At 42.0% G+C, this 21,350-nt stretch overlaps 1 protein-coding gene across 4 annotated transcripts in view; it reads right to left on the minus strand.

Annotated features, from left to right (window-relative positions):
* Nucleotides 1-4,290: 4,290 nt before the first annotated feature.
* SCG5 (secretogranin V) overlaps nt 4,291-21,350 on the minus strand; it is a 52,468-nt gene continuing 35,408 nt past the window's right edge. The window contains exons 2-5 of one of the 4 annotated variants that reach the window (XM_060168547.1): nt 18,847-18,996; nt 15,039-15,148; nt 8,516-8,569; nt 4,291-4,661 (exon numbers count right to left, since the gene is read on the minus strand). In XM_060168547.1, the coding sequence (XP_060024530.1) occupies nt 4,566-4,661; nt 8,516-8,569; nt 15,039-15,148; nt 18,847-18,996 (410 nt within the window). In that variant the 3' untranslated portion in view covers nt 4,291-4,565. Of the gene's footprint in view, nt 4,662-8,515; nt 8,570-15,038; nt 15,152-18,846; nt 18,997-21,350 lie in introns of all 4 variants that reach the window. The other 3 variants (XM_060168538.1, XM_060168563.1, XM_060168555.1) reach the window with 3 other exon arrangements.

Consider the following 21,350-nt stretch of genomic DNA (forward strand, 5'->3'; position numbering starts at 1 on the left):
TCGAAAGGATATATGCACCCCAGTGTTCATTGCAGAACTACTTATTATACAATAGCCAAGACATGGAAGCAACCTAAATGTCCATCGACAGACAAATGGATAAAGAAGATGTGGTACACATATACAATGGAATATTATTCAGCCATAAAAAAGAATGCAGTAATGTCATTTGCAGCAACATGAATGGACCTAGAGATTGTCATACTAAGTGAAGTAAGTCAGACAGAGAAAGACAAATGTCATATGATTTCACTTATATGTGGAAACTAAAAAAAATGATACAAGTGAACTTATTTGCAAAACAGAAACAGACTCACAAACATAGAAAACAAACATGGTTTCCAAAGTGGGAAAATTAGGGATAATTTTAGGGATAATGAGAGATAATAAAAATTAGGCATAATGAGAGGGATAAATTAGGAGTTTGGGATTAACAGATACACGCTATTATATATAAAATAAACCACAAGTTCCTACTGTATAGCCCAGGGAACTATATTCAATACCTTGGAATAACTTATAATGGAAAAGAATCTGAAAAAGAATATATATATATGTATAACCAAATCACTTTGCTGTATACCAGAAAGTAACACAACATTGTAACTCAACTGTACTTCAATAAAATAAATAATAAAAAATTAAAATCTCATAATATCTCATAACACCTAAATACCACCAAATATCCAGTCATTACTCAAATTTCCCCAGTTGTCTGATCAGTGTCTTTTTCATTTGAGTCAGGATACAATTAAGACTCACACACTGTATTTGGATTGTATGTCTCTTAAGTCTTTCTAAATCTATAATAGTAGTTCCCCATCTATTTTTTTATTCCTGCCATTTATTTGTTGAAAAATGCTGGGTCGCTGGTCCTGTAGAGTCTCTCCGATTCTGGATTTTGGTGATTACTTCCTAGTGGTGTGTTTAACCTGTTTCTATTAGCAGGGAGTTAAACCCAGTGGTTCAGGTAAGATTGTTTGGGCAAGAGTATTTCATTGACAGTGCTTCATATTAATCACACCAGGAGGCACATAATATTTGGCTCTTGTTTGATCTGATTGCCTAGTGGGTTCAGGTGCTGCTGGCCTGGTTGATCTATTAGCAATTAACTCTTTGGTCTTTCACCTGGTGGTTAGAAGCCATTGACGATTATTGGCCACGACAATTTTCTTTTGAAATCCACATAAGAGAAGTTACTCTACCCTCTTCTTTCTTTCTCAAGGGTCCCTCACGACAAACTTTGCTGTTCCTCAGTGATGACCAACGTGGCTCACACGACTGCTCTCAGCAGTGATTTCTAAATTTTTGTGAGGTCACAGATCCCTTTAAGAATCTGGAACTTCTAAAGAAAAAAAACCCCACCAGGTATGCATGGGTATGCATAGGCACGCAGAATGCCAGTGTCAGAGGCTCTTGGACCTCAGATTCGCCTGCACTCTACAAGCTTGTGGGCAGCTTTGACCTCATACGTAATCTTACTCCCCTGAGCTCCCCCTCTAACTCGAAGACTTTACCTCTCGCATTTAAGTGATCCTGTCTTTTGTTCTCTGACTTTACAATTTTTCTACTTCCTCAAGCCCATTGATCTTCAGCTCCACACAACTCTATTTCCTGTAATTGTCACAAAGGAGATGTCATTCATTGTCGCTCGAAATTTTTCCTTTGCCGAGAATCCAGACTCAGCTTCCCTCAGGTAACCAACGCTTTACCTTTCCCTCTTGTTTTCTTTTGTACCTATTGAAGCTTATTTCAAGCCACATCATTTCCGCGAATCTTTTGACCTTTCTCAGATCATTGATCCAACCCGACCCATTACAGAGCCTCATGTCTATAATGGGGCATCTCAGGGTTGCTTTCCCTCATGTTTTAGAATCTTGACTCCTCGGTGTTCTACCATGTGCCAATCTGTGGGGCCCACTCTCACGTCTGCCCTATCTGCCCTTCCTCCCAAGATGCTGACAGTGGCTGGAGAAGGTTACTCAACAATGTTGGCAGGGTCCTTACAAATTCAGACTAAGTTATTAACTGGGCTCTCAGAGCAGTTCATGCACTTTCATTCATCCTCTCCTAATTCCCTATTTCTTTGCAACTCAAGATGTTGCCCATGGGCTTCCCTGGTGGCGCGGTGGTTGAGAGTCCGCCTGCCGATGCAGGGGACACGGGCTCATGCCCCGGTCCGGGAGGATCCCACATGCCGCGGAGCGGCTGGGCCCGTGAGCCATGGCCGCTGAGCCTGCGCGTCCGGAGCCTGTGCTCCGCAACGGGAGAGGCCACAACAGTGAGAGGCCCATGTACCGCAAAAAAAAAAAAAAAAAAAATGTTGCCCACGGACCAGCATCACCTATGTACTTATAAGAAATGCAAAATCTAAGGCCCTTCCTGGAACTACTGCATCAGAGTGTGCATGTTTAACAATATCCCCATGTGAATCCTATTACATTAATGATTGAGGACCACTGTCCTCTTTGTTCTCCACAATGCTTGTTCTAAATTCTTCTCAGAATACTTAAACTTATTCGTGATTTCCCCTATGGATGACTGCATCAGTCAGGGACCAACCAGGAAAACAGAAAACACTCTAAAGATTTCAAACAGAAATAATTCAGTGTAGAAAATGGCTTAGACAGGTGATAGAAAGGCCAGGAAGCCAAACAGGAGTTGGTGAAATAACCCAGAAATGAACAATACGACAGAAGACATGGCCTCCTTAGGCTGCAGGGACCAGTGGAAGAGGTGACACGACTGGGGCCCAGGGGCCAGGCTTACCTGGCAGGAGATGGAGCCTCAGAGAAGATGCAGCTACCGGGAGCAAAAATGAATTACCTTGTTTTCTCCCATTTTCTCACCTTCTACTCCGCCCTCAGGGACCTCACATTAAACCCAGCCAGAAGTCAGCTGACAAGGCAGTCTGTGAAACAGGGGAGGGCAGAAAAGGTATTGGATGGCGAACAGGCCTAACCCAGGCACAATGACCTCCCCTTCTGCTTCACTTCTACTTCCTTCCTCATGACCTCAAAGCACGTCTTTAGCCATTTTCCTTCCTTCTGTCCAATCTTAGAGAAAGAGATGTCCTTTGTCCTTCTTCTAAGAGGACTGGAACTGGTATAAAATGTAATTAAAATGCCTACAAAACACAGAATCCATAAAGGAGACCCTCCCAGCTCTATACGTCTCTAGGACGTGAGGGAACTCTCTCTTAAAATCAGGTGATAATGATGCTTCTGAAATGACACTACGGGTTGTGGAGAAATTGCCTGGTGAAGCCCTCTAGGAAACATGCCTCCTGCCGTAAAACAGGGGCCAATACCTTTCTTGATTTGTATAAGTAATAACAGACTCACATGCTAACTAAATATGGACAAGCTATTTCTATTAGACAAGTCACTGACATTTGGATTTAATATGCAGTTATTAAAATTAAAATCAAGAATGATCTTTCTTCCCTGAGTCCTTTCTCACTGCTGTCTCCCTCTTACAGACAACGAAATTGAGGCCAATGATATCAAAGCCTGAAACCATCACCTCTTTTACAGTGAGGAGGTATAAAGAGCACGAGAATAATCTCACCAGTGAACCGATTCCTGCCAGCCTTTCACTGATTTTTCTGACTTGGGAGGACTCGGCTGAAAGAAAATTGCCTGCCTCTTCAGAAGCATGCAGGAGAGCACGTCTGCATCTGCCGTTCCGAGCTTTGAAAGCAGCATGGAGCTGACTGACCTACTCAGAGCTCATGGATTGGATGCTTTGCTGCCTGAGGACCTGGCTGGTGTCCGTGTGAGTCCCCAGTGTGCCCCCCGCCAGAGCCCAGCCCTGTGCCTGGCACATGGTAGAAACAATGTTTGCTGAATAAAAATTCAGAGTCAGCAGACCTTAGTCCCCGAATACTGACTGTGCCATTTTCAGCTTTTCGTGGAAGCTGAGTCTCAGTCCCACCATCTGTAAAATGGGAATAATAATACCCCCCGCCATTTACTTCACCGTATTATTGTTAAGATCAGATAAGATCATATCTGTGAGTTTGTTCTAGTAAGCAGAGAGTTTTTAGAATGCTCTAAATGAAAAAGAAATGCACATACTCACGCTTGCATACACATTTATTAAGACGCAGCCAAGTGAAATGTGTCAGCTCCTCCTGGGTACAATCTTCTTTATTGGTGTGTAATAATGCCCAAGGGCTGGATTAACTACATAATCAAAATCAAATGCCAGCCTTTTACAGACTTGGCCAAAACAGTGCCACCCGAAACACCATTTTAAACTGTAAGAAATCGGAGGACATTTCATTCATTTGCTTTTTATTGTTATTGACACATACGTTTTAATTTTAATGCTCCTTGCAGCTCCACATCTAAAGGAAAAAAGTTCTTATCCTAATTTAGCAGAAAGCAGAGCTATCAGTGTGAAGGACAATAGGATATCAAAATACAGCTGCTTTTCATCCATACTTGTCTAAATTAGAAACATGCTGCCATTCACAGGGGCTCTGACAACGAGTGCACATAAGCAACACCAAGGAGGTCTGACGGGTCAGGTCGTGTGGGTTTCCACTCAACATCTTCGCTTTACTCTGGGTCCTTATCCTCACCTGAAAAATGAGGGACTGACTTCTTTGCCACAACATTGTCCAGTCTCTGTCCTTGCAGATATGGATTGACACTCTGAAAAAAAATACATGGTTGGAGTCATATGTGGACATCAGATACAGACATCGCACAGAAGAAGTGACCGAGAATTGTTTCTGGCCTATTGGGTTAACAAGGTAACAGTGGTGCCTACTACCTACCAGGTGATTACTCTGGTGCACTAATCAATACCTCAGTGGCCAGAGAAACACTGACTGACAGAGGTGTCTCTGTCTTTCACACAACTATTTCACACAGCTAAGTATCACATACAATTGGGTTCCATCCCCTGTTTTGGCATAAAGATTTGAAGTGAACCAGCTAAGAAACCCTCACTATTAACTTAGATACAAAGCCCCACATGAAACAGTATTATCCTATGGCCTTATTTTAGGGGAGAGAGAATGTGAACTGCATTAAATCATTTTACAAGAAGAATGTTCTAAAGACAATGACAGAGCAGGGCCAGATGGGAATTAGTATCTGCAGAGTGGTCACAGATCACCTGTTGCTGTGACTGATTCTTTCAAAGCAGTATTCTACTTAAAGAGGACGCATCAGGGGCTCTAGCAATCATTTTCACCTTCCCTCAGTCAAATTCAAAACACGAAGAAAAGAAGGAAGTTACACAGAAAGCTCCTTTAGTTTTGACTCAAGACTCTACCACCTGAAATCCTTTTCAGCTGTTGGTATTCTGAATCAGTCAAGGTTTTTCCATTCCTTCTCTAATCCGTATCTATGTTTTGAGGTTTGGATTTGAACTAGTAATTGGAGCTTTACAGCACAGTATTTAGCAAGCAGAAAAAATTCAGAAGTTTTGGAAGACATTTGTTTATTGAAGTTGCCTGCCAATAACTGAACAAAAACATAAGAAAGAAGCTGTAGTTACAAATAATCAGCAATCCCATCACACCTCTAGTCCCCATGGATGCAGGCAGGCATTTTGCAGGGGCTCTCTCTTGCCCACGGGACATTGTCTGCCATAACTTTCGAAGGGTGAGCAGACATTCTCCAAAAGACAAGGCCTGGAATCTGAGTTTAGTATTTAATGAATGTCCTTCCACATTCTGACAGGTAAAAGCATGAATGATGAAAGGTCCCACACATTGTGCAAAAATGCATCACCAACAAGCTGAGAATTACAAAGTATGCAATGTCCTCATATATCTGAAAAGTGATATGTCACCAAATAACAGTACTTTGCTGGGAAGCATCTTTAAAATATTTTAAATAATGAAAATACCTTTTTATATCAGGAATTGTCAACTGGAATGGCCTGGCCTATCCCAGGGAATCGTATCAGAATCTCTGGCTAGGTGGAGCATGTGTGAACTGAAAAAGTGTATTCAGGATTATAAATATTTTGATTGTTTTTTAGTAAAAATATATTTTACTAAAAATTCTAATATATTTTAAAAGGATATGAGATATTCATGTTATCAAATATGGGAATAAAGTGTTGATAAACTCTTTAAATAATACTAGATCTCAAATATCAACAAGATACATCTTAAGAGTTAGTTTGCAAAGTCATTTAAAAGGTGAATTGACCTTTTACTCTGAAGCAACTAGGAATTCAACCAGATGTGAGCAAGTATAGAAATTTGCATAAAACCACCTGAGGCTCTGTTGTAACTCTGGGGAGAATCCCTCCTGGCAAGGGACTGTCATGGCAGCAAGTCCTTTGGCCCAGACCCAGAACATGCCAAATGATAGAGGGCAGGGGAAAGTGAAGTAATGAGGAAGTAACAGGAGCAATCACTTGAGCTTTTTTTTTTTTTAATTTAAACTACAGTAGTATTTTTTTAAAAATATTTATATATTTATTTATTTATTTGGCTGCACTGGGTCTTCGTTGCAGCACACGGGGCTTGAACTTTCTTGATAAATGTCTATGAGTATTGAATCCTACACATAAGAGTAATAATAATGACAAGGCACTTAGATATTTACCTTCTCCCTTGGGTGAGAGACTGTCTAGGTTACACAGAGAACATTATTGCCACTTCACAACCGCAGAACCATTAGGATGGGATCCCTGCTTCTAGTGACCTCTGGAAACCACAGCAGATGCTGAGCTCAGTTGGAGAAAGCCTTGATTTTTCACAAAAGCCCATAATTTCTTTATATTGATTCGCACACTTGAGGGAGTCGTTTCAAGTCTTCAGTCAAGGTGGGAACACCACCTGAGGCCTGATGACAGGGGAGGCAAGTTCTGTTTCTCCACCAGACCTGAAAGGCCCCTGGTTAACGGCATGAGCATGGATCTTTGTATCAATAGATGCCTGAGAGTAGGAAGAACTTGATACCTCTGGGTCAAAGTGATCGTTATTTTCATAAACTCTAAGCCTTTCCTATGTGGAGGAAGTTGAAGCCAAAGTAAAATCCTTTATAACATGTGTTCTAGCCAGAGTCCTGAGTTTTGGTAGTCACTGGTCTCATGGAAAAATGACCTAAATCATGACCCACAGTCATTAACTGAGTCAGGGCAGAAGGAATAGTGAGTGAGGAAGGAGAGGTGATTAAAGCTTCATGCTAAGTTACTCATTTTGGTACGGTCATTGGTCTGATTTGGAAATATCCTTGTTGTGCCATGGGGAGATGCTCAAGCCATCTTACTGGTAAATTATGGGTATCCTGAGCTCTTGGAATAGAATTTCTTGATGTTCTCTCAAGACCTCATTATACCTTTCGGATCCTTCCTGCCATCATCTGCCACTAGAAACTGTAATCACCCAAGAAAAACCTCTAATAACACTGTTAACTCTCTGAAGATCTGCTTACAAGCAAAACTTTGCTTCTCAAATAGCCAGCTGGCCACGGGTCTTCTGTATTTTGTCAGGCAGCACAGGGGCTTGGAACTTTCTGTTTCAGGGACCTGAGGAATTAATGTTGAGTCCAGAAAATCCACCCCTCTTAAAGCATTCTCTGCCTGGATTCGGCAAAACTATTCAGAATGGCCACAGTTACCACTGTCCAGATTCCCAAATTTTGCCAGGATCCAAGCACTTGCTGTTCTACATAAACAGTCAGTAGCCTTGGGTATACAGTTTGGTTTGTATATTTTAACTAAAACGGTTACTCCCTGGTAGCACTTTGCTATGTAATAAGCAGGACGTTAACTTTTTCCTCCATCTGATCCAAAACAAATGGCAGGTGGTTTTGTCTAGTAAGGCACCAACCACCGACCACTTGTTCAGTCTCAACACCATAAAATGCATCGTAAACCCAAAGCAAATTGACATCAGCTTTACAAGAGGCATCACTGTAGTGGGTAAACGCACAGCACCTTGGGCAGCCCAGAGACGGTTAATAACTAAGCCTGCAGTGAATTCACCAGTCAGCGAACAAATATAATGGATCTAGTGAATTTTTACATCAATCTGGCTAGAGCAAGGGAAAAAAGTATGTAGAAGGAATGAGGTTTGTTCATCTCATTTTCTGCCCCTACATTCCTTCAAAATTACTGCCTGGAGCAGGCAGTTCAACACTTCCTGGCTCCTGTCTCGAGTTTTTATATAATTGATGCAGAGGTGTGAGCAGTTTCCCCCAGTGGCCTACAGAACCTTTGAGGAAAGACATACCCTCCTGTACTCCCCACGTCCCCATACCCATGGTAGGGATGCAACTGACATTTTGTGAGTGCAATGGAGCTGGTAGAATTGCCACAAAACTTAGCATGCCACTAAAAATCACATGCTAAAGCTTGGGGAAGACATCGCAGAAACCAAGGGCAGACTTTTTAGGCATGGCCCTTGTCACTTGGGACCACCGTTCAGCACGTGAAAGGATTCTGCTACCTTCCAACCACTGAGGCTAACGGCCTGTCAACTGCCCCCGCTCAGAAAGCTCCAGGCATCCCCACAGCCCGCCAGCCAGCCAGGCATTACCCTCCGCTTGCGTCTCTGTCCTCCTTTCATCTTCTCATAAAGGAGCTGCTTGTTCTAGAGTGGGGAGAAAAGAAAACACAAATGCAGAAGTATGGATCACATTTGGTCAATGTCTATTTTACACCTGGTGTGTCCTCCTGGATATTTGCATACACATATTTTGGAAACGAAGCCAGATGAAAGGAATGTCGTGGCAGAAAGATAGACCACAGGAGAAAAGCCAGTGGTTGTACAGTTTTTAATAAAGTGCTCTGCAATGCCCCGAGGCACACCAGTGTCATCAACAGTCACATAAACAAGAAAATACGACATTCTAACACACAAGGGGCACTGGAGACCCATCTCCTCACTTTGAACAGGCTTTGTTTAAAACAAACAATTTTATCTTATTTTACTTTGGTATCTAACTCCCTTTTTATGAGCTGTACACATAAATCGTTCTCTAGAGTAGGGTCTGACTATTAGTAACAATCCTCTGTGTAAGCAAACGAGACACCTGACTTCTGTGACCCTTCCTCTTGTGGCTTGAGTCAGTGCCCCCAGTCAAGCCAATTGGAAAACCATTCGGTCTATAACATTTTTAATAGAGTGAACCTTTTAAAAACTGCCAAAAAACTTCTTGGCAGAAGGAAAGTTGTGTTGGGGCTGGGCGGTGGGGACAGCCTCCGTTACCACAGTTTGTGTAAGTGTTGCCTCATATTACCAGATTTCAAACACGTAGTGGACTTACATGAGCTCTAGAATATCAGACGCATGCTGAATAGATTTCCATTCTGTTGGGATTACAAGAGACAGAACACTTAACCTGAGGGAGAACGGGAGAAGGGGAATTGGGGGCTTCCTTAGGTGGTTGTTTTATTTGATTTTTTAATCAGAAGGGAGATAATGTATAAAAGAAGTGATTCATCTTACTCTAAATAAAATACCCTGACATTGATTGGAAAAAAAAAAAAAAGGAGACGACAGAGTTCTGATAAGGAACAAGTTTCTACAATCCTAGTATCTCCTGAGCTGTCTGGATATCAAATTTTTTTTCATGATAGATTTGCAAATGAAAATGACAAACGCCAAGAATGAGCTTCATAGTTTTCATGTTCATTAAAATCTACTCCACCCACAATTTACAATGTGCATCTCTTGCCCAACCTCAGCTATGCACGGAGGCCGTGCCAGGGCGTCAAGGAGCCTCCACAGCCCCAAAGGCCGGCCCTGGCCGCAGCCTCCATCTCATGCTCATTTGGAGAACTGATCAGTTTAATCTCAGAAGGGAGAAAAGACGGACTTGCAGATCATTCACTCGAGGAATGAGGATATTGCTGTGAAGCTCATTCCCATTGTCTGGACTTGCCTTTCTGTGGATGAAACAATTCCTGATGCAAGAGAATGTCCTGGGAGTTCGTGCTAAAGCTGGGGAAGGGGGTTGGGAGACAGGGGGCCAGGAAAGAGGCTTCTTCATGTGTAGCACCGGGATCAGCTGCCTGAGCGGGAGGGAGGGCACCGGGGCCCACGAGCTGGTACCATGGGGTGGGACAGACAATCAGCCATGGCAGAGGTCCACTGTGCCGCCAGCAGGGTTAAAGACAGCAGCATTTTAGTTACTCCCCTTTAGAAGGTCGTGGGACAGGTTATACTCATAAGAGCCTTCATTCAAAAAGAAATGCAAAGGTCTGTCAAGTCTTCCTCTCAAAGATGGTCCCTGTGATTCCCTAAGAGCACAGGTTAGGATTAGCAGGATGCTTTCCAACCCCCGCCTGACAGTGGCCTTGGCATTCCCGATTAGCCCCGCTATCATATGGATTTAAAGGCAGGGACTGGCAGGTGGGTGAAAGAAGTATACAAAAACAAATGAGAAGAAACCAGCCCCTCTCCTGACACCCATTCCCTATAGGTGGGGTGGGGAGGGGGGAGCAGTGAGCCTGTTTTCCAGGTGAGTAGCAGGTTTGAGTTCATGGAGAGAGCTTTCCATGGTGTCATCAAGATTTTGGACAACTGCCCAGATCTTGGCTTCAAATTCCATTCCTAAATGGAACCAGAGAGGCTTCTTAGAGAAATGTCTGATTCTAGGGCTAGGGCAGGGAAAGTACAAGGATGAATGAAGTTGGGATATCTAATTGGGCCAGAAAGTACTCAAAAAAGTGATGAGACATAGTGAAAGGAAAGAAAAGCCAGCCTGCAGAGACTCCCACTGGCTAAATCTAGGCCAGTTTGCACAGCAAAATAAATAATAATAGGAAACAATGAATCTATACTGATAATAAATTTTAAAACAAATAAATAAATGGGGGAGCAGGGAAAATATCTTGCTTAGAAGAGAATGCCAACCAAGAAATGCCGAAAGAACTGTAGGGTTTTAAAAAAATCACCATTTACAACTACCATAGTTATCATTGATTCTGGTGAGCGTCATCAATGGATTCTAAAATTGTTAGTTGAAAGTTTAATGGGTACGGAATATTTATACAGTCTTGAAGTAAATCCCCATAGATCAACGATTAATTTCGAAGGGAAAGATACTGATTTTACACTGGAGAAAGTTGGCAGACACCACGTTGCCCAAGTCACCACCAATTCTGGGACAAACTGGCTTCATGGGCCTCCCGAGGGAAACACTAAGAACACATCAGAAAGGCATAGCTCATGTCTAATGACACGGAAGCATGAGAGAAAGCCAAACTGAAGAGCAGGCGACTCTTCAGACACATTGAGGGCATGAAAGATAAAGAAAGGCAGAGGGTCCTGTGTCTCATTTCTCCCATGGCTCAGGTTCATGGCTCCGTTCAACTGCATCCGATTAAAGACCTGAGCTGCTGATGAAAAGATGTGGAAAGCACTTGGAAAGGAGAAACATTTGCTTTCGAGACAACTTTTGCCTAAGTGAGTAACACTCAGCAATGAATGTGTGGAGGGGGAGATGGCTGACATCTATGGTAGCCAGGCTTTGATATGGCCGCTCAATGCTGTGGATACACACGTCATCTGAAAGACAACCAGTCCTAGATAGGACTCGACAGGACCGCTGTACAGGACACACTATGAACGATGAGCCAAGAAAAGATAAGGAATGTATCCAGTTTTTACAGAACTCTCAGAGTTGAATGGTCTGGTTCAAATCCCAGCTCTGCCAATCACCAGCTGTTTGGTATTGGGCAGGCTATTCAAACTCCCTAAGCCTGTATTTTCTCATCTATAAAATGAGCATGATAGGAAAGGGCAGACTGAATGAAATAATTCATGTAAGGTATTTAGCATAGTGTCTGCCTCACAGTATGGTGCTCAACAAATAGGACTATTTACTATCTTAGTATAAAATACAATGACTATTATCATAATCTTTGTATTTCCATCACCTAACACAGGGCCTGGAAGGCATATGATGTGCATTTAATAAATGTATCCTGATGTATTAACAAAGAGAGAGGAATGCAGGAAATTAGACAGACACTGATATTTATAATATGTGAATCACTGCTCAAAACCCAGCTGAGCTCCAGCTAATATCGAAGACAGGGAAACATTACTAGCAAATAAGGAATCAGGGTCTTGTGTGCAGGTCTCTTGTGAAAGATAATTCCTTTGTTAACTTAAAGGGTAGTGGAGCGTAAGACAAGCTTGAGACCATCATTCTTTATAAACACTAAGGAAAGCTTCGGGACCCCAGCTTGCAAAAGCAAGACATACTCAATTCACACTTCCATGCGAAGATCAAGCAAATCATGTTTGACTGCTGGGTGGTAATGAGAAAATAAATGAAGGAATCTTAAGTTTAAACAGACACATAATTACAGATGAGAAAGGTGTGTAAACATTGTTCCTGGTCATTGATCTGTAATAGTCCTAACTTCTAGTCTTTAGCTCTGATGTAGACAAAGAATGGGAGTGACTGAGAGAAAACAAATCAGTATTTAGAGAAGGAAGCAAGAAAAGAATGAGAGATGGTGGCTGGCCTTGTACTGGAGTGCTGGGAGTGAGTGGAACGTGATGAGGGAAATCTGTAAAGGTTTTCAAGAAGAGATGAGGAAAGTTGGCAACAGAGAAGTTTCCATCTCTCCCATTTCCTCAGTTGGGCTCTCTGCCCTCACTCAGACTGTTCTCCATTTCCCCCTTGCATCTTTTCCCTCATTTCCGGCCTATCAGTCATGCGAGGTAGACATGTCACCCTAGAATTCAGTGCTGCCCTTTTTTAGTGTCTTTGACGTCCTCAATTGTTATCATACAATTGACCACGTGAGTCCTCAGTCCTGGGTCTTCCTCTACCCTTCTCTTCCATTTTCCCCCAGTAATTTAACCTGGTATACTCATGGTATAGCTGGATCAGGAAGCTGAACAGTGCTAAGTTGGGTTCATTTTATTTGCATGCAATTCATCACAAGATGGTAAGCTCATCGAAGACCACTACCATGTTGATGACTACTATATATCAAGCACCTAGCACAGTGCCTGGGACAAAGCAGGCTCCATCCTGGCCCTTGCTTCAGTTTGGCAATACTTCTGCTCATCTCTTATGGATTGCTTCCCAGTGCTCTGCTGTGGTCTTCTACTTTTTCCTACCCTGTCTCTGCTTCCTTCTTTCTCTGCTACCTCCCTCTCTTCTTCCTTTCTTTTTTTATTTTTAATTCCCTCAGAGGAAAAGTTCATACCTTCCATTTCTTATAAACCTGATATAGCTCTTTTTTCCTCCTCATGCTATGTATATGCCATATACCAATTCTAGTCAGTTCCCTGGCCCCCTTTGAAATGTCTTGGATTCTCATTGTGTTGGTGAGATTCACTTAAATTCTCTATGTTCACAGCCTTGATAACTAGAATTACCTTTTCTATTTTTTTCCTGCCTTTAGTCTCTTCTCTATATACTTCATCATTCTCTATGCCACCCTAATAACTTTTATAGAAGACTTTCATGATTTCAGTCTCCTATTCAAGAACCTATAGATGATTGCCTATGTAATTCAACATATTTACACTGCTAGTAAGCTTCAGGATGGCTCTACAAATTCTCCCTAACAGAACTGCTTATGAAAAAGAAGAGAAATAGAATAATGCATAATGGAAAAAGCAAAATTAACTTAGAGCGTATTGTTGCTTTGTTGTTTTAAGACAGGAAACATGTGCATGTTGACAGGAGTGGGAATCAAACTGCTTGGATGATGGAAAAGATGATGGAAAAATGAAAGTGGTTATTAATGAGAAAGGACCTCTCTCTCTGAAACAATGTAAAAGGAAGTGAGAGAATTTAGTCCTGAGATCACAGTATTCCTAGTAAAGTAGGCAGCAAGCCGGCTGCCAGTAATGAGCTGAGAAGAGACCTATAATTTTAGAGGGGCTTAGGCAATTAGGAGTATCTCCTCATTCCTCATTCACTCACTCCTTCCACAGACGTAATGACCACCTATGTATATGTGAACTAACACTTCTTAGTATTTTTCCACTTTGCTCACATGGCTTCAGCATTTGATTACATCATCCAAGCCACAGGAAGATAGAGCTCTCTCCACTCAATTGTGATCTTGTTCAATTCATTGTTCCAGCTTGTTAGGATCTTCTTGAATCCCAACTCTGTCATTCAGTGCTCTCCCTTCCAACTTCGTGTCTTTCTGAAGAATCTGATAAGTTCATGTTCTATAGTTTTCATTACAAACATTTATAAAAATGTGGAGTGGGATAGTGCTAAGACACACAGGATACCATGTGAAATCGCTCTCCCTCTTGACACAGACTTTTTAAGAAACTCCCTCCTGATAATGTTCTCCTGCCTAGGTTGTATCCCTCCACTTCTTCAAACAGGAGATCATGAAAGAGCTGATCAAACACTTTGCTGAAGTCCAAATGCACCATGCTCACTTCATTTCCCTCATCAAGCTGGCAAGTAAATGAATAATGCTGGCAAGTAGAAGAATACAATTAGATTGACAAACCTTGTTTTTTAGCAAACCTACTCCAAATGGTCATGATTTCTCTTCTAAGTGCTTATAAACAATTTCCTTAACTGACAGTTACAGATTCTTGCCTGGTATTGACAGCAAGTTCACTGCTACACATTTTGGAATTTATCTTCTCTTTCCATAGAGCAGGATTACATGTCTGTTTCTCAGCTTCTGGCATAGTCTTCCCTTATTTCTGCAGAGATCACCTCCCTCAGTCTAGAGATAAAACTTGCAAATTTTCTTAGTATCCTTTTTTTTAAAAACAAAAATATCATATACTTCCTATAAGAGCTGCATGAAACACTGATGAGACTTTAGGACGTGTTGTGACACAGGCTATGGAGTAGACCAGAGTAGAAGTCTCTGGGACTACAGCCAATGAGGCTGGTTCAGGTCCCTGACTCTTTGGATGGATTGGTGTATTGAGCCCTAGACAGTGAGTGTGGTTTGGAATTAAAGTCCCTCTCAACCAGAGATTTCTGGAAAAAATCAGCTTCTAAGCAATTTTCCTTCTCTCTCCCCACCCATGTTGCTCATCTCTACCATCAGTACCTTCAGAGTACCAGAGTATAAGACCTATTAGCAATTAAGATTGGACTTACCCACTTGCCCAAGCCTGGGTAGTCATGTTCTGGATCAAAAAGGTGCTGGTGTAACTGGAATTCTCGACTGAACTCTGCTGTGTCAGGGGTGTTTTCTAGACATCCATCATCTACTGCAAACAACAAAAGGTTTTTGAGGAACAGCCACGACATCTATTGTTATTCTAAGAGTTAATTTATTAAAAACAACTAGGCACCCAAAGGTCAGAATCTATTCACATCAGTCACTCTAAGTCACTTTCCTTCTGGGATTCTCATCCCAGACTCCCACTCCTCTCCTACCCATGGCAGAGACTGGTCGGCTGCTCCCCAAATCCACTTCCTATTCCCCGTTGGCACATGGCTAATTTCCCAGCCTTGCTATGCAATCAGGTGGAGTCATATGCCTGGGTTTGGGCCAATGGAATGTGGGCAGAAGTGATGTACTCCACCTCCAGGCCTGGCCCATAGAAACCTTCTATATGACCCCCTCTCCTTCTCTCCCCAACCCCCCGCCTTCTGTCGGTCTGCTTGCTACATGTTGCCGACCAGGGCAACTGTAGATGTCAAGTGCAAAGATGGAAGATGGCAGTCTGCGTTGCTGAACCATCCACCCCTACCACACCCTCACCCACCTTTGGCAGGACTTCACACAAATGAGAAATAAACTTCTATTGTGTTAAGCCACTATTATTTTTTATCTGTCGTAACGGCAAGTATTTCCTTCACTGGTATACTTCCATTCCACATGACTCACTCTGTTTTCTCTTGGGTGGGCTCTTTAGAAATGATTCTGGCTTCTTGGCAAAAGTCCATTATATAAGAACAATAATTATTAGACAGTACTTGATGTTGTGTGTTGTAGTGGTAACAGGGTAAGCTTGGAGTCAGAAAGCTAGATCCAAGCTCAGGGTTCAAATCCTAACTCATGAGTGACAGATGGGTTTAGTTTCTTGGGAAAGTTAACTTAGTCTAAGCCCATTTATTCATCTATGAGATGGGAATAATCAAATCTTTACCTGATAGGGTAGCTATGAGGAATAGAGATGATCATATATAGAGCATCTGGCACATAATAGGTTTCCTCCATGTTTTAGTTCCCTCCTCACCATCTTTCTTTAAATGACAGTTCATATTATCAATGCTCTTTGAAATAAAGCATGTCTTCCATTCAAACCCAAGAAAGGTTATCCCTCTTAGCTGCTGCTTTTACCTAAGCCCTATCATTAATAGACACAATACTCTGAAAATCAGCCATTTTTTTTCCTGTCTCTAATGTGTTTTAGACAACAGCTTTAAAAAGGGGGGCTGGGAGGCTTCCCTGGTGGCGCAGTGGTTGAGTGTCCACCTGTCGATGCAGGGGACGCGGGTTCGTGCCCTGGCCCGGGAGGATCCCACATGCCACGGAGCGGCTGGGCCCGTGAGCCATGGCCACTGAGCCTGCGCGTCCAGAGCCTGTGCTCCGCAGCGGGAGAGGCCTCAACAGTGAGAGGCCCGCGTACCGCAAAAAAAAAAAAAAAAAAAGGGGGGGTTGGCGCTGGAGAGGGATGTGAATTTTGTGCAGGACTAGAATGAAAGAGACTTCCTTTCGAAGGGATAGGGAGGCATCAAAGTCAGTACTAAAGGGCGTCTAATACAATCAGTCAGGTAGTCTGGTCTCTTGAGACTGCTCTGACACCTTCCAGCAGCTTTAAGCATCCAGTCTCTCAGCCCTTAACAGCATGAAGCTCCTGAGGAAGGCACTAGCATTTGGAACAAATCCCTAGTGTGGCTCTGACATGGCTCCCCACTTCTCACTGAACTATTTATCTAACTTCATCTAGAGCAATTAACATGGAGGAAAGGGATAGCAAAGCAAGAGAGGTCAGGCAGTCTGCATATGGCAGCGTATGTTAGCTTAATGAAAAGACAGGGAAGGAAATGGCAGGTAATCTCAGACAAGAAAGGTCCTGGGAGCTGAGTCCTTTTATCCAACTCTATCAAACCACCCTGATTGCTCCATCTCGGAGCTCCTAAGTGCTCCTAATTATTGCTTGATCACATAGATCTATATATTGCTTTTCTTTCAGGATAAGCTAGGACTACACTGAATTTTTTTTTAAGGCACTGACTATGTCTTCATGTTACAGATGAAGAAACTGAGGTCCAGGGAAGTAAACTGACATACTATGATTAGGACAAAAACTCAGATCTCTTGGCTCAACCTCTGGCTCTCTTTCCATTCTCCAACAACAGTTCTCAAAACTTTGGTATGCTCCAGAATCACATGAAAGGCAGGTTAGAATATGAATTTCTGGGTCCTATCCCGGGAGCTTTTGATTCAATATGTCTGGAGTAGGGCCTGAAAATCTGCATTTCCAGTAAGTTTCAGGTAATGCTGATATTGCTGGGACTATATATTAAGAACCACTGTATCATATGATATGGAATCAATTTAACCAAATCCCCATGGAGCCTCAACTGGCCTTTCTTCCTTCCCATCCAAAGTCCCACAAGCAAGTAAAAGGTGGCTGATTCAGATTTTCCTGTGGTCCTGGGCCAGCGTCCCTGCACTAGCTTGGCCACATCCAGATACTCTGGTTGTTCCATCCCAGGATGAAGCCTCTGTCCCCCATGGAAAACAGAGATCTCGCCCTAAATGAAAAGAGGAATATCTTTCAGAGAGAGCCTGCATTGTGTTTTAGAAAAGCTGAGGGGCCAATACTGACAGAATTTTCAGAGCAAGACATCATGACATGGTGGTTGCATGCACAGTCCTGAATCAGGTAGATCCGGGTTTGAGCCTTGGCTCAACTACTTGCTACATGGATGACCTCGGTGAAGTTACTTTCTAAGTTTCCTTATATGTAAAGTAGGGATAATAAATACTACCTAGTATTATTATTAGGTTGTGGGGAAAAGCCTACTCTGTTGCTGGAAGCGAGTACAAGCCCAAGGAAAGAGATTCATTTCTTACTAGTGGCAAAGCTATTTATAATCAGGATGGCATTTAATGAGTCCTTACTCTGTGCTGGGTGCTGTACCAAGTGTTTAACATGGATAATTTCATGTAATTCCCCAATAACCCCCATTTTGCAAATAAGGAAACTGAGGTGCAAGTGGTTCACTAACTTGTTCGAGGTCACATATCTTGACCTTGGGTTTGAATTCCAGTAGTCGTCAGTCTAGAGCCACTACTCTGAACCACCAAGGTAAACCGCTCAAAGCCCAGCATAAGTGTAGCACACTCACCATTCATTCTCTTTGGAATTGGGTGGTAGGAAAGTGGGAGCGATACATGAGGAGCAAGGAAAGTTTCAACCTTCTCCCTTAACCAACTTCTTCCCTTCCAGGGCCCCCCCTCTCTCATGCCGCCTCCCAGCCCCCAAAGAAATATTTCAGGATAGATGCTCACTGGTTACAACATAGTTGAGATATCGATTGTCAAGAGAAGGTAAGGAAAACAAAGGAGCATGGATCATCCACACACTAAACAGTTCCAAAGACACTAAAAGTGGGCAGCGATTGTATCATAGAAGAGGCAAAAAAAGAAAATCCGTCTCCCTTTTTATTAAAATTGGAGCCAGTGCAGAAAAGAGCATCAACTCCCAAAGAGGGAGAGAGACAGAAGATAAAGCCTTGGCTAGGGGAGTCCTCTGTGGGTGTATCGGAACACCAGAACTCACCAAGGGTTCTAGAATCAACTTCCCTTTCCAACCCACATACAGATACACAGGGGCTCATCGGAATAGAAATACTATTTCTCTGAACGTGTGCAGCCAATGTTACAATTTTTAATTTCCTCCCAAAGGCTCTACCTTTCATGAGAATCCAAGGGCATGCCCACTACCTGTTTTTCCAACTGGACAGGGATTTGGAGGGTCTGGGTAGCCCTGATCTTCACTGAAGTCCTTGGGAATGTTGTCACCGGTCAACTCTGCCACAATGTTTGGGATGTTGCCAAAGGGACCCAAGTGCTGAAGACCTTCATGAGCTCCACCTGCCAGGGAATCAGAAGTAGTTCATTTCAGTGCAATGACATTCATTTCAACTAATATTTATTCGGGCATACCATACAGACAAAGCACTGTGCCCTATGCAGTGGAGAGAAAAAAGGAAATCCAACAGTTCCTACCCTCTAGGGGGTTAAAATTTTAGTTGTGGAGACAGACACATACTGCACATATATCATTTCCACACAGGGCACACTGTGTATGTGCTATAATAGACATGTTAAAATATAGCATTGGGAGCAGAGTAAAGGGAGTGTTTCATTTGGCTGATAGGATGGGGAGGGCTTCTTGAACGAGTTGGAGCTTGAGTGGCACTGACACAGATGGGCTGGGGTTTGGAAGCTGGGCATGGAGCTCAGGGAAGAGAAGAGGATGCAACTGGAATCCAGGTAAAAGAACAGGCTGAATGACAACCAAAGACCACAAAAAAGGGAGATGAAGGAAAAGGTCTTTGTCCTCCTGCCATTCTAGATCAACCACTTAAAACTGGGTGCATTTGCTTCAATTTTCTTCTCTGCACATCTTTTTATATCTAAGTGTTTATTGGTTTTCCACTTCCTATTAAAGCATGTGGCTGCATGGTCTCTATGCCCTCGACTATAAATGAATATGTAGTCTTCTATCCAGTGGCTCTACCACAACATTTTAATCATTCCCACTTTGTGGGATGTTTAGTATTTCCCAATTTACTCTTGGGCATTTAATTTTTTCCATATTTTGGATTCGTTTTCCTCAGGAGAGACTCCCAGAAGTCAAATTACTGGGTCAAAGGCTATAAATATTTTATGGCTGTTTATATTGCCAAACTGTTTTCCAAAAAGGAGGTATCAATTAATAAAATATCATCAACAAAATCTGAGAATACCATTTTTATAACATCTTAACCAGCATTGGGTTCTACAGAAATAAATTTTTATGTTGTCTTTGCTAATTTAAAATCTTTTAGAAAAATTACTGCTTTATTACTAGCTCAAATATTTTTCCATGTGTTTATTTACTAGCTTTAATTTCTTTTCTGTGAGTTGTCTGTTTATGCTCTTGGAATTTTAGTGTTTCTCATCAATTTGCATGAACATTTTACATAATAAAGGTATCAGGCCTTTGGCCATTACATTTCCTGCAAACACTTCCCCATGTTGTCTGACTGAATTCTGGTTATTAAATTTGTAATATCGATAGTTTGCTAACATAAGTTTTTTATATTTATTCACTCAGACTTGTTGTTATCCTTTGTGATTTCTCCTCACCTTCTAAACTTACAAAACTATTGCCACTTCAAAAGTACTATCAACATTTAGATATTTCTTTCAGTTTTTCTATTTTTAAAATTAACTCTTTGGTACAGCCACTATGAAAACAGGGTGGAGGTTCCTCAAGAAATGAAAAATAGAACTATCATATGATCCAACAATTCCACTCCTGGGTATTTATCCAAAGAAACTGAAAACACGAATTCAAAAATATATATGCAGCCCAATATTCATTGTACCTTTATTTACAACAGCCAAGATATGAAAGCAACCTAAGTGTCCATCAACAGATGAATGGATAAAGAAGATATATATATCTTTATGTGTATATATATATACACACATATATATATAAAGAATATATCTATCTATCTATATCTATCTATATATCTATTGAGAGAGTCAGTGGAATATTACTCAGCCATAAAAAAGAACGAAATCTTGCCACTTATGACAACATGGATGGACCTGGAGGGTATTAAGCTAAGTGAAATACTGTATGTTTTCACTTATATATGGCATCTAAAAAACAAAACAAATGAACAAATATAACAAAACAGAAACAGATTTGCAGATACAGAGAACAAACTAGTAGTTGCCAGCAAGGAATGGGGGTGGCAGGGGGTTGGGTGAAATAAATGAAGGGGATTAAGAGGCACAAGCTTGAGGTTATAAAATAAAAAAGTCACAGCGATGTAACGGGCAGCATAGGGAATAGACTCAATGATATTATAATAAATTTGTACATTGCATAATCTATAAAAAAATTGAATCACTGGGACTCCCCTGGTGGTCCAGTGGTAAAGAATCTCCCTTCCAATGCAGGGGATGCGGTTTCGATCCCTGGTCGGGGAACTAAGATCCCATATGCCGCAGGGCAACTAAGCCCATGTGCAAACAACAGAGCCCATGTGTTCTGGAGCCCATGCCACAACTAGAGAGAAACTCAAGCAGACTGCATGCTGTAATGAAAAAGATCATACATGCCTCAACAAAATTTCCGTGTGCTGCAACTAAGACCCAACGCAGCCAAAAAAAAAAGGAAAATAAATAAATATTTTTAAAAAACATCGAATCACTATGCTGTGCAC

The sequence above is a fragment of the Lagenorhynchus albirostris genome, chromosome 1, assembly GCF_949774975.1.
Source record: "Lagenorhynchus albirostris chromosome 1, mLagAlb1.1, whole genome shotgun sequence".
Taxonomy (NCBI): Eukaryota; Metazoa; Chordata; class Mammalia; order Artiodactyla; family Delphinidae; genus Lagenorhynchus; species Lagenorhynchus albirostris.